Here is a 12,620-nt window from a genome sequence, read left to right on the forward strand (position 1 = left end):
ACTGTCACAATAAGTTTATCACAGAAATTTCAATGACAAAATAAATAAATGAATGTGTTAGATCTCATCAGCGTCACTTATGTTCTCTATTTTTGAGCATTGTCGTTAGGAACCGAGTCGTAGGAGTAATTGTTCCTGCCCGGGGTCCAATTACAGCAGGACAAAGCCGTGTTTCCATGTTTCCTCCCGAGCGGAAACATCGGCGTCTGGTCGAGCTAAATGGGAGTTACTGGTCCAGTAAATTATACTAGTCACGCCAACAGTCTTTAAAAAATTTTTTCCGTAAATTGCATTTTGTGTGCGTTGCTTGTATTGTGCTAACTGTGAAAAAAGACCAACAAAAAACGTGAGTATAAACATTTACTCAAATGCCGCACGATGGGCCTGATTTAGTTTAGCCATTTTTTACATCACATTCGCCGGATTTAGATTCCAGAAATGGCTAGCAATAGCCGCGTAGACATGGATCCTGATGTTGCCCGGAGGCTGTTTGAGGATGGGGCCACCCTGGTGTTGCTGGGTGTCCCTCAGGGCACAGAATTTGGCATTGACTGCAATAGTTGGCAGGTTGGTCCCCGTTTTCGGGGTGTGAAGATGATCCCCCCCGGCCTGCACTTCGTAAACTACTGCTCCGTCAACCCACCGAGCTGTGGAGGGGAAGTTGGCCCAAAAACAGGCATGTTTCTCAGTCTCCAACCGAGAGACATCCTGTTGGCTAACTGGGACCCCAAAGAAGAGGATCTGGACTTCTCTGCCTCCCAGAATGAGGAAGAAGTAAGCAGAGTCCGAGCGAATCTGCAGGATCTGGACCCGTACCTCGGACCTTATCCTTATGAGTTGATGAGGAAGTGGGTGTCCCTCACGGACCATCTGAGTGAGGAAGTGGCCAAAAGCTTGCAGCCCCTCTCAGGTCGAGTACGCGCCTACAGCGACGTTGTCCCCGAGGTGGACTTCAGGCACACCAAGGACCGGGCCCAGCAGCCCAGGAACGACACCGCCTGCCAGACGATGAAGGAGGGACTGGACAGGCTCCCCAAGATGAAGCAGAGGGAGGGGACCCAGTTGCGCTTCTCTGTCATCCCAGATAAGACTTACCCACCCGGTGCCACTCCCGCCCAGATCACGCAGTGCAGCCTGGACTTCACGTATGCCTTGGAGTCTGTGCTTGACAAGAACCACAAGCAGAATCCTCTAAACCTGCTCGGTGAGTGTCTCCATAGGTCATTATCACACACAACTCGTCAATGTGATGTAACCTTTTAAAGCCACACATACTCTAAATCACAGATTATCGTATGGAATAGGGCGACCCAAAGAAAATAATAAAATAAAAAAAGATTGTTTCCTAATCAGTTTAATTGTCTGTGTAGGTCATAATCTGCAAAGATTTAATAAGGACGTGCAATTTAATAAAATGGATGAAACTAAGGGACTTTGTAAAAATGTTATCCTTTAATGTCCTGAACTGAATTTGAAATGGAAAATTTCCCAGGTGAGCTCCAGTTTGCCTTTGTGTGTTTCCTGTTTGGAAACGTGTACGAGGGCTTTGAGCACTGGAAGCGCCTTCTCAGCCTGCTCTGTCGAGCCGAGGTGGCCATGCGGAAGCACAAGGAGCTCTTCCTCGGGCTCATCGCCGTGCTCTACCACCAGCTGGGGGAAATCCCTCCGGACTTCTTTGTGGACATCGTGTCTCAGAGCAACTTCCTCACGTCTACACTGCAGGTACGTGCTTCAGAAGGTAAAACCCGTTGGTGCTGTTTTCTCATCCAGGTTTTCAGAGTGACTTAATTCTTATTATTTTTTTCCCCGGCAGGACTTTTTCCAGTTCGCCAGCGGGCCTGGAGTGGATGGAGCGCTCTGCAAAAGAGCGGAGAAGTTCAAAGCTCACCTGACCAAAAAGTTTTCCTGGGATTTCGACGCAGACTTGGATGATTGCGCCCCGGTGGTGGTGGACCTTCCCGAGGGTTTTACAGTGGACTGACTTCTCGCTCATTGGAAGTTGGGCCAAACTTGGTAAATTTATAATTTTCAGGTTACAGTTTAAAAGCATATGATCGGTTTCACCCTGCTTTGCCACTTTCTAACCATACATATCTTCATATGTGGAATTTTTATTATGTACACGTTTGTATTGTTTCACTGACATTTCCGTTAAATCTGTCAAGACTAATTAATAAGAATGGATAAATGAGTCTTTAATGGTGGGTAAACTACTAACAGTTAAAACTTTGTGAGTCATGGAAAATGTATGACAATAAGTCTGTGTATTCCGTGATGCAACTCAAAGTACAGCAGGATAATATTATGGCTGAAGCATCTGTACATGTAAAACTAAAAAAAAAAAAAGACTTGGTTAGTGTTTTATGTCAACAAATCATTCTTCCAATTTCATTTTGCAAAAACGTTAAGGAAGTGTATTTTCTCTTCTAATTTTGTGAAGAGGTTGTAGTATCGGACAGTGACAGCAGGTGGCGGTGCTTGGCAAAAGGTAAATTCACGTAAGTATTGGCGCAGACTCTTCGTCTTTTCAGTGCAAATGTGGTCAAATAGATAAACACTTGCGTTAGCCTACTTCTTACGACATCAGCAATAGGGTCCTGTGTTGATTTGATTCACTTTGCCTTGATTCCACAAAGTTTATCCTTTATGCAAAAAAGAGTATAATCTACTTAGCAGTATTATAATTGATTGGTGACTTGTTAACAACTTTTCTTACTCTGCATCCACCAGGACGGGCAATGGTATGTTTTTGGTTATACTCGGGCTTTGTGATTAAAAAACAACAACAACAAAAAAACTTTTAAAGACTTGTTTTTTTATTCATGGTCTTGTATCATCTGTGCGAGTTATTTTCCTCATATGCAACTGAAAGACGCGACTGGTTTGGATCACATCGTGGAAACAACATGGGAAACATGTAATCAACATTTGCGGTCTCTTGTTTTTTTTCCCACTTCTGAGGTTGAAATCGGATGTTGTCGTTGAATGCTTATTCCGGAGCGGCCCTTTGAGGACAGAATTGACATTTTAGGCTGTATTTCAGTGATGAAATTATGTACAGTAGGCCGGCATTTGTCTTGGGAAGGCTTGCATGCTGTTTGCTATATTTTGGTGTGGCGTTTGTCATCCATTTCCTTAAGGGGCCACTGTCATGAAATGCATGATTTTTAGTATGTTGTTAATGAAAAAAATGGCAGCCAACATGGACCCATGTGTTTTATCACCACAAACATGATTTTGACATATACAGCTTTTTGTAACTCCTGCCATGAAAATCCTCGCGAGGGATTTGTTTTCGAGAAGAAGCAGGAAGTGACGTACAGGGCGGGACCACCCTCAAGTGGACTCTTTTGTTTCTATTAGTTTTACCTCCGGGAAAGTAGCTCGTTGTTCCTTTGTGTTAGCCAAAATGCTGGCTGGGTGCATTGCTGGACGTTGCTTGAACACTCGGGAGGATGCACTTACCCGTCGTTAAGTTTGCAAGAGACCCGGTTCGTCATGAAAAATGGATCGCATGGGTGCAAAGGACGACAGCTTCGTGGGTTCCAAATAGGTAGGTGTGTATACAGCTATTAAAAAAAAAATAATAGTTTGAGGCGGAGCACCTAATCGGTCTCTCGTAGCGTAACAAAAGATCCCCGTACGTGTGTCAGGCGTGCAAAATGTGTCGATATGCGCGTTGGCGGCGTCGGGCTCGCCAGCGAAGGCTGCTGCGTCGGCTCGTGGACGGCAGGGGCTATGAACAATGCTCCCGACAATAGCGCACTCAGCCGCGTGCGACGACAACGCCATAAAGCAGCCCAGATCGGCTCCGTGATAAGCCGCTTTGGCTGAGGTGCCGGTCCCGCTGGTCACAACTTCGGCGAAGACTGCGCGTCGGGCTCGCAGACTGCGGCGACTCTGAACAACTCTGGCAACAATGCCGCACTCAGCCGCGTGCAACGACAATGCTGTAAAGTGCCCCAGCTCGCCGGTGTTGTTCATCGCGGACGGTGGTAGCTATGAACAACGGCGTAAAGCGGTGCCGGGCCGTGATGGCTTATTTCCGCCGCGGAAGTGGATTGGACGGGGAGGTGGTTTGGCTGTGATCGCATATCATCTGAATATGGCTCGAAAGAATAGGGTAATATTGCCCCGGTAACTTCACTCGGTTGTGTGATGTTCTCTTCGTCGAAAAGAGCTTCCGTGTCAGAAGGGGCGTGTTCATCTTCCATAGTTGGGGCCACCACGTGTTTTCTATGGCGAATATCCGGGGTGACGTCACGGACAGGAGATGCAGCCAATATGGCGACCACTTGGATGTCGTCGAATCACACTTCCGCAACATTGCGCATGGATGACGAACTCTCCGCTTATATTTATTTTTTTGTTTAGACATTGAAGTGAATAATGTTATAAATATTTTTCATTACTATATCTATTTTAGAAGGTTTATAGGCATGACACTTGACCTCTAAGGTACTCCCAGGACCGGTCACCAGTTAATTGTAGATCAATGGCCATCAGGCTGACACCCTCTCACCCTCACACTCTCTTCCATGGACAATGCATGTGACTGCTTGACTAAGCAGTTTGATATTCATTATGACACATTTCACCATGGGTGTATAATAACAATCAATTATTCATTGACTGATGGGTTTTAATCAGTCATGCATTGGAAATGTTTTTTTTTTATTGCATCCTGATGCAGACAGGCGGCATTTTTGATGGGAAACCACATGCTGCACTTTGTCTTGCCTGCCCGATGTGACATGGTTAAAACCAAATAATCTAAGCGGTGATGGCCATTGATAATTATATTTTGGCACTTCCAGATTGTTTGGGGAGAATTTTTTTTTTTTTTTTTCACAAAAAGCAATTTACCACAATTGAAGTTTTTTTTTTTTTTTTTTTTTGTCAAGAAAATTCCTCATGGAAAGATCAAAAGCCCGGAAATCTATATTAAGAAGTTATAAATCAAAAAACACCAAAGTCAGGAGTGCAAGAGACAAATGGCATGGAATATGCAAATGGTAACTGACCAAAACCAAGATACTAAATAGATTAACGACGCAAAAACGGCGGTGAAGGCACAATGGAAGGGAAAGAGCTGATTGGCTGTCATGAAAGAATAGCGGGTAAACTTTTCACAAGATGGTGAAAATGTAGAGACGAGATCAGGGATAGCTCCTTGTGCCAAATCAACTTACTGTCCTGGTGCCGTGTCATTTAGCTTACACTGCTAGTAGGACAATACAAGTATCCTATGGAAGTCAATATGTGCCACCGGGAGTTGAATTTGAAATGCCACAGAAACTAGGATTTGAATTTGAAATGTAAAGTGATCACATTTTCAATAGTTGTATTTCAGTTTAACTTTCTAACGTTAACAATTCAACTGGCTACAATTTGCCGTCTAAAATTCACCATCTGTGCCACCAGGCAGGGTTACTTCAGGTCAGAACCAAACAGCCAGCCAATCGCAGTTACGGTTTCTTAGTATGTGACGTCACTTTACTACGAAAGCGTAACTGCGAGCTACATTTCTAACAAACTTTACTTCTCTTTGCATACCTTTATCTTTATAGTGTAGTTCAGGGGTGCTAAATGCCTTGATCACCATCAACCGGTCGTTTGCGAGGCAGTTTCGGTCGATCGTGACGGCTTGCCAAGAAAAAAAAAAGACAATAGCCATACATATATTTTTTTTAACCTTTGGCTCGCCGCAATGGACGCAAACAACGACAGTTCAGGACAACAGGCTGTCAGTGAGTTCCCCTCTATTTTAAGATCTCACTTAAGAAATTTTATCAAACAGTATTGATGCTGCAGTAAAGAAGCCAAAAACGTATCACTTTCATACGGAATGGGAGGCGGACAATTTTTTAAAGATGTAATTTTCAAAGTAGGTTTGCCTCATCCATCAGTGTAGTAAAATGTGTCGCGGCATTTTCGAACTGTTTATGAATAAATATGACACCGACATTCCACTGAAAAGCAAGCTGAAAATGAGAAAAGTGAATGAACTAAAATCCCAATTGGCGCACAGCAGTCACTTTTCACACAATCTAATTCAACTGCGATAGCTGCCGCTGAAGCATCGTTACGGGTTCGTCACATCATCGTGAATAACAAGAAGTCCTTCCAAGACGCAGTGATGGTAAAAGAGGTATAGCTGACTCGTTGTTCCGATCTTTTAAAAATAAGGCAGAAATATTATCTTCAATAAAATCTCTGCCGCTGTAAAGGAGTACAGTTACATGAGGCTGTGAAGTCATGGCTGATGTGTGGGAGGACATCGGAGATTGAGTGTTTTCTCACTGCAGTTGGACGAATCCACTGACATGAGTGACACAGCTCAGGTGTGCATTTTCATTCGTATGGTGTTTAGTGATCATCAACGTGAACTCAGATAGTTATAAAAAAAAGGTTTAAAGTTAATTATGTTGTGTAATATTGGCTCATGCGGTTATGCAAGGCACACAAACATACATTTACACATAAAGAATCCTCAATATACTTTAAAATAAATAAAAATAAATATTATATTGACTATGTAAAAAAAAAAAAAAAAAAAAACTGGGGTCACGCAGTGTTTGATTTCCTTTATAAAATGTAGTAATTTAATATCTTTTTATTTTGTTGTCAGCATCCAGCAATTCAGTGCACATTTGATGTTTTTCTCCTCTGCTTTTTCCCCATCGCTACCTTTTGTGCACCTTTGTGAAATTGAGTTTTCCTTTCTCCTGGTGTCTCGACGAAGCTTCATGTCTGAGAGGCACGATTGTATTAATGCCTTTTATTCTCTCCCCATTACATGCGAGTGCAGTTTGGGCTCGGTCATATTTGGTTTCGGTACCGATTGGGCGGGTGGCAGTGTGCTCAAAGCAGAGATGGATGATGTTAGAAGTCTTAACTGGAAATGTAATCCAAACCAGTTATGTGTGAACACTACGGTTTTGTTTGAATGATCTGCTCAAGCAATTAGAGGCAGGAGCTGAAACCGAACCGGTCGGGTTTGGGGGCGCGTCCGCCATTATGATCATGTACTGTAATCTTGCAAACCAGTATTTCCCCTACGGAGCCACTGACAGAGAGAAAGCAGTTGAGTGGCACAGAGAATACGCTGATAAGATGCAATGCCATGTTTGACTGGTCTCATAAATGTGTCTGCACTCATGAGCTCCATCTTTCATGAGAGCTTAACCAAACATTGGCCAAGTCCTATTTTAATCAAGCTGGGTTTAGATAAGCCGCATGTCCTTTCTTTGCCCCTCATCTCTACTGGGCCAGAGTCCATCAGATAGCTGTCGCCCCCACCACCCCTACTCACACACACAAACACACACACACACCTGCCCATCACATGACTGATCGCTGACTTCCATTTTTACTGACTGTTGTCTTTGGCAGGGACGGCCCAAGCATGAACTCTGGTAAACCTTGTCACAGCAGACAGGATTCGAATACCCAATCACCGCTGCTCATTTTTCACCCTACCACTACTTCATCCATCCATTTTCTTAGCCGCTTATACTCACGAGGGTCACGGGGAGGAGGCGGGGTACACCCTTAACTGGTTGCCAGCCAATCGCAGGGCACATAGAGACAAACAGTCGCACTCACAATTACTCGTAGGGACAATTTAGAGTGTCCAATTAATGTTGCATGTTTTTGGGATGTTGGAGGAAACCAAAGTGCCTGGAGAAAACCATCGCAGGTATGGGGAGAACATGCAAACTCCACACAGGCGAGGTCAGCATTGAACCCGGGTCCTCAGAACTGTGAGGCCTATGCTTTCCAGCTGCGTCCCTACCTCTACTTTTGTTTTTTTTTTCAATTTTGTGTGTAGAGGTTGAGATTCAGACTGGGGAAAAAAAAAAGTCAGTTCAGTTGACTACAAAAATTGATCGACGCAAAATTTTTGCCAAGTGGAAATAAAAAAATATAACTCCTAGGGCCAGTAAAATACATAGCCTAAAAAAATGACAGAGAAGTACCTGTCAGTGATTTTGAAGGCACTGTTAGATGTGTAATGTGCATGCAGCATGATGTACGAGTGAGCTGAATGGTACTTCGTGTTTTCTTACTTGTGTAATCGGTAGCATACTAATGCAAATTGCGATTGGTATCTATTTAGCATGGACTAAATGCATTGCCTCAAATTGTGTACGCATAATTTATATCACTCATTCACGGTTAAGTTTCATGATGGAGGGCCACGCCTCATAAATGAGAAGAAGAAAAAAAGATTTGAATGTGACAGCCCAGGCTGAGATGACGTAAGACCTTTCCTAGGAGGAGCCTGCTGACTTGGAAAATAGATCAAGATTAAGACTTGAAAATGAGATGACACATGTCCTTGAGATACAAATGACCAGTCAGAAAAAAATAAAAAATGAGGCTCCATCTTTGCACTCGTCTAGCGTTTTAAATAATTCACACATTCTGATGCATAATTCAGACATTTCTCCCTTGTACTTTCTGCTTTTGTCTACTGCACCCCCCCCCAGCTCCTTTATGTACCAGTTTTTTGTGAATTTCTATATTACATTTCCTCTGCATTAGGGGATGTAGCTCAGTGGAAGAGCACATGCTTCGCATGTATGAGGTCTTGGGTTCAATCTCCAGCATCTCTATCTTTTGGTAGCTCAGTGTGAGCGTGTCGGCATCTGATGTCAAATTGGGTATACGGAAAGCAGCCACTGTCACATTGGTCGCTTGGTGACCTAGTGCAAGGTGTTAAATCCTTAATTGACGAAGGGAGAATCACAAAGGTTCAGTATTTGCATTTTAACATCATTCTGGCATGCCCATGGGATCATCTGGATATTGTGAACCTGAATGAGACCAGTGCGCCTCCTACATCGATCAGTGAGCACTTCAAAATGACACATACCCAATTTAAACTCACCTGTGTCACCCTCCACAAGTCGTCAGACTTGTACTAGAGCCTACATGTTACCCAACGCTGTATGCATTACTCCAGCAGTCTGGATGTGTTGGTTTTTGATGGTCTCTTTTTAGAACATACTGCGTGTAACTAAAGCATCATACTTTAATGTGTTTGCTTTAGCTCAAATGACAAGGCCACTGTGGACCCTTCTCACACATACAGTAAATATGATTTATTTGCTGGTATCTACAACCTCCAAAAAGCGACAGAAAAACCTCAGTAAGCTTTTCTCATGTCTGACTATTTCAACAGTAAATCTCGCTCTTCCTGTGTCCTTTTGTATGCTTTTAGCTCCTCGGACACTCTTTTCCGACAGTCTTCCACATCCTCTTCTCCCTTTCCTGGCTCAAGCTGAGTTACGTGACCGTCATCCAAAGTAACAGCAGGAAGTTCTGATTTGATGTTCCGTCTCCTCTCCATCCTGCTTCCATTCCCAGATGCACTCGGGCACGCTGGAGGTCGTTGTTAATCGTGAGCAGAAGAACACAAGAACATTCATTCTCATCAAGGCGTGTTTGTTTGATCAGTACAGTCCAAATCTTTGAATTAACATTTTTGTTAAATCTCGCTGGCCCAAATCCCAGATTATTCCTGCTTCACCACTGCTGGCCAAAGTGCCTAATCGGACGTTCCCGTACATGCGCGACTGTGTGGTACATGTTGTGGCCTTCTTACTCGAACCAGGTGGCCGAGTGTTTGGCTCACAGGAAGTCATTTTTCTTTCGGTTCAACCACAGGGGATAGACAAAGCCCCAAGATGCACACGGTAAATAGTTTGATGCAAAATAAGTGAGAGCAGATGCACTGAGAGATTGTGGAATATCTGACTAATTTGCTGGCAAACGTTTTCATGAAGCTAGAACCGAGGTTTCGGGTGCAGGTTCTCATTATGGAAAAGCTGGCTTAAGATGATAAAGTGCAGTGGAACCTCTGAAGTCAAATGTTCCTGGGGTCGAACATTTCAGAAATCAACTAGAATTTGCGCCAAGTACCGCTGTCAAGCAAGCCCTCGAGTTCGGCAACCATCACGGAGCCACTTGTGTCAAATGCGCAGCGGTGTCAAAAAGCCATGCTAAGTGATCATGAAGAGGAATGCACGACGACAAAGTCACACAATTCATTTTTGGACATTTTCTGAAAACAAACAAACAACAACGTTGTTTGAATTGTGGACTCAGAATCTATAATCAATGAAAGCTTAACTTTTTGAATGGAATTCTGGAAACAGTTTTCCATGATGATTTAATTTTTTTTTTTTTTAAAGGCTCTGGATATGCCACATTTTTGCCCCTGATATACAGCAGACCACTCAAACACACATTTTCATTTGCCGTGCTTCATTTTTGAACATGCACTGTCAGAACACACATTTATTGGTCTGTTTTGCAAGGTGGTATTTTCAACCCTGACCCTGCAAGCTGAGCATTGGTTAACTTTCTTGAACGCGTCATGTCGAAGATTTTCAGGGAAATGACACTTGATGTGACGTGACATAAGGACGCCGAAGGCCTCAACCATATGTTGACGTTTACATCTAATTTGTGTTGGAATATTATTTTCAGTGCTCTAAAATGAAAAGAATAAAAGGTATTAAGAAAATTAAAAAGCTTGTATTTTTGAATAATTTTACATTGATGCTATTTTTTGGTGGCTTTTTTTGTCAAGTGAAAAGAGACCCAAGAGAACTAAAGCTGTTCAAACAGATTTTGGATATTTATTGAGCTTCAATTCTGAATCTAGACGGACACTAAGATCGTTTACCACCAGAAATGTTTCATTGTTGCATCAGTTTTTCCATCATTTTTTTGCAGTTCATGGTTCATAAATGCTTTCTTTGCAACAATTTAAATACACCATCCAACTGTTTAAGATGTCAGTACTGTATATGTACTGGATATAATTTTGCATGAAGATAAAATGGAAATCGAAGAAAAGATAACATTTTTTTTGTTTTTTTTTTTTTAAACTAAATTTACTTATTGAGTCTACAGCTTTGGTAAATGGCATGTACATACAAGCCATCTTCCATAAGTATCCTGTATATAAAGTATACTCCAAAAAAAGCCAACCCAAACAAAAAACACAAATTAGTTTTTACTCCCTTTGGATAAACTACCGACGCCAACATGCTTCAAGCGGATTCAAGGCTTAGCCAGTGGAATTTCTGACCGGCTATACTGGGAATTCCATCACGGCATTTCAGTAGTACACACTGGGCCTCAAGTCAAACATCTCTGGTCGGTCTTTCAATGCAAATATCCTTACTTCAACAACCGATAGCGTGAGAAAAGACAAGCGCACACGGGCACCCCGGCCTTCCTTAATCGCTCTGCCGTGCTCTCTCACACACACGAGCAGACCGACGGTCGTTTCGGGCCCTCATGAGTCGTGTGATGTTTGGGGCATAGCGGCATACATTTCATATCCTGTCAAGCGCTGACATGACTTTGTTTGTCTTTCAGATTCCTGGATGAGGTTCTAAATCCATACTGTCACTGCTCTGGGAAGTATTTATCAAACTAACCCTTCTTAAAGCCACGGGAGTCGTAGCAACCCCCCCAATCATCATAAACATCTGTTTAATAGCAATTTAAAGGGAGAAATTCTGTCAATGTGACAGTGGGAAAAGTTTCCATTGACACCTGCCTGGCTCCCGTTGTAAACTCTGAGACGCTTGGCTGGTGCGGAGGACATTTGGCCTGGAGAGCCACTTAACGTACCTTTTGTGAATCAATGTTATTAATAAGGCATGAAAGCAACTCTGGGTCCTGGACAAGGTCAGTTGTCTACCATTTATCAGAACTTACATTTAGATTTCTACAAGTGATGGATTGACCATGTGAGCAGTGTGATGAATCCTGTAAAATTGAGCTCTCGTGGGGATGTTATTATTATTATTATTAATTTATTTATTGGATTCACATTTCTCCGCCCCAAAGGCAGTTGAATGCGAAAGATTTCACACAGCAGGCAGCCTGAGCTGTGTGCTCTGAACTGGTTTCCAAAATGAATTCAAAATACGATTCATATTTTTTTTTACAATGCGCTATCATAACTTAACAAATGTGAAACTGTCATGTTTCATCATTAACAATGGGAAATAAATGTAATGTTTATACACATGGATTTGTTAACCAGGCCATTTGAAATAGCACAAAACAATTAAGATGTTTTTTTGGTCCTGATTTTGAAATAATGAAAAATAGAATTCAACAGCACCAGGGGTCAAAGCATCCTTGTTGCCCTGATTCCAACCTTGACCGTGTCCACAGACTTAAAAAAAAAAAAATCCATCTGTCATCGTTGACATGACATGATTTGGGGCAGAATTCCAATTTTTATTAAAATGTACTATTTTTTGTTGTTGTTTATCATTCATGGATTAAGCTGCCAGACAGAGGGTGTGTCGAAATTACCATGAATAAAATTATTATACAACTGATTCTTAGTTTATACAATTCTTTATTGATTTATTGACCGAGCAATCAAGTTACTAATTACATGCCAAGATGTATTGAGTCAATAAACTTTCAACCTGATATCGCTCCTGCAATAGATAAGGGTGCTGCATTTTACAGGATATGGTAAAAAGAAAGCAAATACATCCTATCTGGTGCCCGGCAGATTCACTTTACTGGGAAATACTCATCCACTATGCTATCAGTTTGTGCAGTAGAGAACT

The 12,620-nt window shown here is 42.4% G+C and overlaps 1 protein-coding gene across 2 annotated transcripts; it reads left to right on the forward strand.

The window, feature by feature from the left end:
• Positions 1-127: 127 nt before the first annotated feature.
• On the forward strand, positions 128-12,318 carry aar2 (AAR2 splicing factor). 2 transcript variants are annotated; one of them, XM_061811654.1, is made up of 4 exons: positions 128-1,204; positions 1,493-1,722; positions 1,814-2,013; positions 11,401-12,318. In XM_061811654.1, the coding sequence occupies exons 1-3, from the start codon at positions 439-441 to the stop codon at positions 1,979-1,981; spliced, it is 1,164 nt and encodes a 387-aa protein (XP_061667638.1). In that variant the 5' UTR covers positions 128-438; the 3' UTR covers positions 1,982-2,013; positions 11,401-12,318. The 2 variants fall into 2 exon arrangements, with proteins under 2 accessions (XP_061667638.1, XP_061667648.1); XM_061811664.1 differs by lacking the exon at positions 11,401-12,318 and having other exon boundaries at positions 128-346; positions 430-1,204; positions 1,814-2,802.
• Positions 12,319-12,620: the final 302 nt, after the last annotated feature.

Source organism: Syngnathoides biaculeatus, chromosome 2 (genome assembly GCF_019802595.1).
Source record: "Syngnathoides biaculeatus isolate LvHL_M chromosome 2, ASM1980259v1, whole genome shotgun sequence".
Lineage (NCBI taxonomy): Eukaryota > Metazoa > Chordata > Actinopteri > Syngnathiformes > Syngnathidae > Syngnathoides > Syngnathoides biaculeatus.